We start from the raw sequence: 4,923 nt of genomic DNA, 5'->3' as shown, positions 1-4,923 counted from the left end.
TTGTCTCAGCAGGGAGGGGAGGTTATAGCGGTTCAGTTTTGATTTTGCATCTCTCAGACGGTTTGGTGAATTTAATCTGCAATGTGACTGGAATATAACTGATATGGCAACATCGTCTATCCAAAATCACAATTCCATATCACAAAATCACATAGTTCTCGGAACTGATAATCACAAACATTCATTTATTTTAGCTCCTTTTCAATAGATTTTTCTATTTATACTTTCTCCAGATATGTTTTGGTGTAAGATAATGTCTACTAAAAATATTATGTTTAATAGTAAAAGAACCATAAATTTCTGTCTATACTCATTAATTCATCAATTGTCAAAGCTGTTTATCCTGTTGATGGTTGCGGGTATTCTAGAACTAAGAATTGGTATAATTGTTGCAATTTTCTCCATTGACTCTTTAAACATTTGGATTTGAACTTTGCTTACATTTTATCATTTGCAATCACACATCCTAAAAACACAAATTATCAAATGTATTCTTGTATCTCATTACTAGGATCATGGAAAATACAACAGAAATTGTGTCATTTGTATTGGCTATGTATGGTAACATGGGTCTCTTAAAGTACCTGTATTTCATTCTGACAATATTGTTTTACGTATCAGTTATTTTTTCCAACACCATTCTTGTTGTCATTATTTATGTGGACAGAAATCTGCATGAGCCCATGTATCTATTCCTGTGCAATTTATTTGTTAATGAAATATATGGCAGCACATCTATGTTGCCTTGTTTGATGGTGCAAATCTTGTCAGAGACTCATGAAATTTCTGCTTTTTACTGCTTCCTTCAAATATTTAACATTCATACATATGTAGCAGTTGAATTTGGAACATTAACAATAATGGCATATGACAGATATATATGTATTTGTAAGCCTTTACATTACAATGTCCTAATAACCAAAAGAATAGTGCAACAGGTCATTCTTGTTATTTGGACGGTTTCTTTTGTCGAGGTTGGAGTTTTACTGTCATTCACTATTCATTTAAAGCGTTGTGGGACTGTCATCAACAAAGTTTTTTGTGCACACCACCTTGTAGTTGAACTTTCTTGTTCATCAGACAGAACAGTGTCACTCATTCATGATCTGGTTTTTGGCCTTATTTTTACTGTTGCTGCCCCTGTCAGTTACATTTCATTCACTTATGTAAAGATTTTGGCTGTGTGTTTAAAAGCTTCCAGAGAGACCAGAATGAAGGCTTTTGAAACCTGCACACCACATTTTATTTCACTCATTAGCTTTGTCTTTGCCTGTTTTTATAGTTTGATTGCTCAAAGATTTGACATGTTCTCAGTTCCATACCCGCTGTGTGTTTTCTTGTCTATATATGTAGTGATCATTCAGCCGCTTCAAAATCCAATAATGTATGGTCTTAAACTGTCAAAAATTAGACATGCTTGTAAAACTTTGTTGACATTAAAACCATTGCAACCCTATATTTTCATGGAATGTATTTAAATTCTACTCTTGGTTACAAATGAAAATGAAAGGAAAATAGAGCTTGTGTTTACATAAACAGTACAGTTTATTTTTTTATATTGACAATAAAAAAAGGCACTGTATTACAAAACGTGGATCTTCTTGGGTTGTTGTAAGAGGTTTGTTATCTTCACTAGGAGTAAGAATATTTTGTGTTTGCAGTGTCCCAAAAAGTTAGCAGACAACTCTGTGTACACACAGAGAAAATGGGTTAAAGTAGGCTACATCAGTTTTTAGCAAACAAGATTAAAGATTGGTCTTGGAAAGATGGAACAAAGGAGGCAATGGAAAGAAGGCGTTGCAAATGTGTTGACCTTCAGGGATTATGCAGATGACATAGTTGATGGCCTAGCAGTGAAGGAGTTATTGTTTGGTATATTTGTTAGCCAGAAAGAAATGTGAAATGAATGGGAGTATATTTGTTAATTATTATGGATAATTTATTATTATCAATGATTTTGTTATTAGCATTATTTTTGCTTGCTTGATGGATTTTTTCTGGTAGGCACTATACTAGGATTAATACAGAGTTGGGGTGATGCTGAGAATTCTACGGATGTGCTGAGACTTTCCATTTGTCTGAGGAGAGGCATAACAATGAGAAGTCATTTTGGAGATGGATGATGAAGGGCAGTTTACAGTTGTCGAGATCCAGCAGAGGATGGATGGCGAGGTAGCCTCTGGGGGGGCAGGCAACAGAAAATGGCAGAGATTTGTTTACTTGTGGCTGAGAGGCAGAGAGCCACTGAGAGAAGTGGTGAGACTGCATGCTGTAGCTGGATGAGATGGTGTTCAGCACAGGTCCTGATTCAGCAAAAAGTCAGCCGCAAAACATGACAGTAGAGCTCACGATCTAGTGTTCCACAGTAAATTCCTGCAGCTTTGAATGCAAAGATAATGTGGTATGTATAAAATCTCTTACCACTGAGCCACACTGGTCAGTCAAGGATAAGAACCTACACTGTTAGAAATTTTCCTGTAAAAAAACGGTAAAGTGCTGGCAGCTGGGTTGCCATCCTTGGACTGTAAAATTAACATCTTTTTACTGTTTTTGAAATTTACAGTTTTGTTCTGTAAATAAAAAATACAGCGTGGAATGTAAAAAAACGGTAAAGAGCTGGCAGCTGGGTTGCCATCCTTGGACTGTAAAATCTTTTTACTGTCACTGAAATTGACAGTTTTATTCTGTAAATAAAAAATATGGCATGGACTTTAACTATTTAACTATTTAGTTTGTATTATTCAAATATTTAAATACGATTGCACACAGTTAATGGTCCTTTTGTTAGGAAAAAGATGTTACATGTCACAGATTTTGGGTTTAGTAATAGAATCAAAGAGAAAAAGCAGCTTCTTATTGCACTTTACCTTTTATTGTGAGTAAAGAATGTAAAGATGACACTCAAAAACCTCACATGCTGAACAAATTGCAAGTTAAATGAGTGAATATCAAATTGCACCTTACTTTTTATCTGAATCTTAAGTTCATGTGTAAAAACTTCACATGCAGAACAAAATGCATGTTAAAAGAGTGAATATCAAATTACACCTTACTTTCCATCTGAATCTAAATTTGACGTGTAAAAACTTCACATGCTGAACAAATTGCATGTTAAAAACTGTGTAACAAACATCACTATAGTACATGTTCCATAACTGTAATTACTGTCAGTGTCGAGCAGGAACATCGGCAGGAGAGTTATGGCTCCCTCAAAGACTTCTCCATCCTGCTTCTTCTAGGGTTGGGCTGCTGTGTGTGTGTCTGAGAGAGAGAGAGAGAGAGAGAGAGAGAGAGAGAGAGAGAGAGAGAGAGAGAGAGAGAGAGAGAGAGAGAGAGAGGTCATATCCAAAATAATTTGCAACTTCTTGCATATAAGACTAACAGCACCCCCATCCCCCAGAACCATGAACTAACACCTCAGCCAGCCACAACATTACAACCTAAAACATCCAAAATAGTCACATAGTTTCAGAAAGAGGACAAAACTGTTAGGTTCTGTTGTGTTTTAGGTTCTGGTTTGTTGTTTTTTGTTGTTCTCCCTCCCTTTTTCTGTTTCTCCCCTCTGCAGTTCAGGTCTGTGGCAAGGGGGCGTGGCTGGTCCTGGCTCTCTGGCAGTTGATGAGGCACACCTGACTCCAATTCATTCATCACCTCCTCCATATATACCCGGCTGTTTCACTACTCCAGTGCCAGATTATTCCGACGCGTTCGGTAGAGCTTCCTAGCTGTTTTGGTACTCTTAGTGAGATAATTCCTCGAGGCTTTCTTTGTTCCCTGCACATAAGATTTCCTTTGTTACTTTGTTAACTTTGTTTTTTCCTTTCTCGTTTTTCACAGTTCCTTGGTTGCCTCATCGAGCTGCTAGAGAGCCGGCCTGCCCTTAAGTCTTTTGTTTTTTGTTTCTGTTGATTTAATAAACTTTGTTATTTTTTTTGTAACATCTTTTTTTCGTCTCTGTGTCTGCATTCAGGGTCTAGTCTTTGTGACCGGTGTAACACAAAACTACACAAAGAATGACAGAACAAATACAAGGTGTCGGATAGAGATTACATGAGTAAAAGAATGACTGAGAGACAAATAAATTAACAAGATTAAGTAGTTAATCTCACCATCTCAAATGAAGTCCCACTCAAAATCCATTAGTCTCTTTAGCAGAGTGGAGACATCGGGGTTGACTGTTCTTCTCTTTTTGGTGGTGAGTTTGCCCGTTTTCTTGGACACGACTTTGCCTTTCCCAGTCTTGCTGCCTCTCTCAGGGTTTATTCCAATGAAATGTCTGAGAAATGATAATGTTTCTTTAGTATGTAAAATCAAGTTGTTGAACTCAGTCTGATAAATAAGACAAAAACTGGAAGACAAATAATAATTTAGGATTGAAAACACAAGTTCAGATTCTACTTAAAATATCTTACCTCTGAATGAACTCGAGAGTGCATTCTGCCTCCTGTTGGTACTGAAGATTAAAGTTGTAGAACATGGAAAACAAGGCAGCCAGGCCCGTCAAGAACGTGGGCTGAATCCCCTCACACAGGATGTGTCCCTCAAGGCTGACCATCCAGCACTGATTTCTTGCCTTGTCACCTGAAACTGAGAATATTTTCCCATCTGTATCTTAATCTTAAAGCAGTAATGGCACAGTAACATGTGGAGATGTTACATTCTCTTTTTTCTTGTTACAGAGCAGCCAGTGTGCATCTTGATGGATTTGTAGCAAAAGGAACAGGTTTTTGATGTACATACAACCATGGTACAGTACAGTTGGAGATGTTTTTGATGTGAATCGCGCCCTGATCACAGAGTCTGCAACAAGTGTAACACCATACATATTATTTTTCCATATTACCATATTTCCAGTGTCATTCGCCAGTTTAGTAAGCAATATTGTCTTGTGATGGCACCTTTAGAAAATGTTGCTTGCATATC

General features: G+C 37.1%; 1 protein-coding gene across 1 annotated transcript; it reads left to right on the top strand.

Moving 5' to 3' along the window:
- Positions 1-515: 515 nt before the first annotated feature.
- Positions 516-3,633, top strand: LOC139340608 (olfactory receptor 4K1-like). Its single transcript, XM_070976520.1, has 2 exons — positions 516-1,470; positions 3,569-3,633. Exons 1-2 carry the CDS (start codon positions 516-518, stop codon positions 3,631-3,633), a joined length of 1,020 nt encoding a protein of 339 aa, XP_070832621.1.
- Positions 3,634-4,923: the final 1,290 nt, after the last annotated feature.

Source organism: Chaetodon trifascialis, chromosome 12 (genome assembly GCF_039877785.1).
Source record: "Chaetodon trifascialis isolate fChaTrf1 chromosome 12, fChaTrf1.hap1, whole genome shotgun sequence".
Lineage (NCBI taxonomy): Eukaryota > Metazoa > Chordata > Actinopteri > Chaetodontiformes > Chaetodontidae > Chaetodon > Chaetodon trifascialis.
This window is presented reverse-complemented; position numbering and strand designations above follow the sequence as displayed.

What these genes read in the sequence shown, in the direction of transcription:
- LOC139340608 (XM_070976520.1), top strand. Translation starts at nt 516, where the DNA reads ATGGAAAATACAACAGAAATTGTGTCATTTGTATTGGCTATGTATGGT. An exon ending in ACCCTATATTTTCATGGAAT is followed by an intron (nt 1,471 to 3,568) that starts GTATTTAAATTC and finishes TCCCCTCTGCAG; the next exon opens with TTCAGGTCTGTGGCAAGGGG.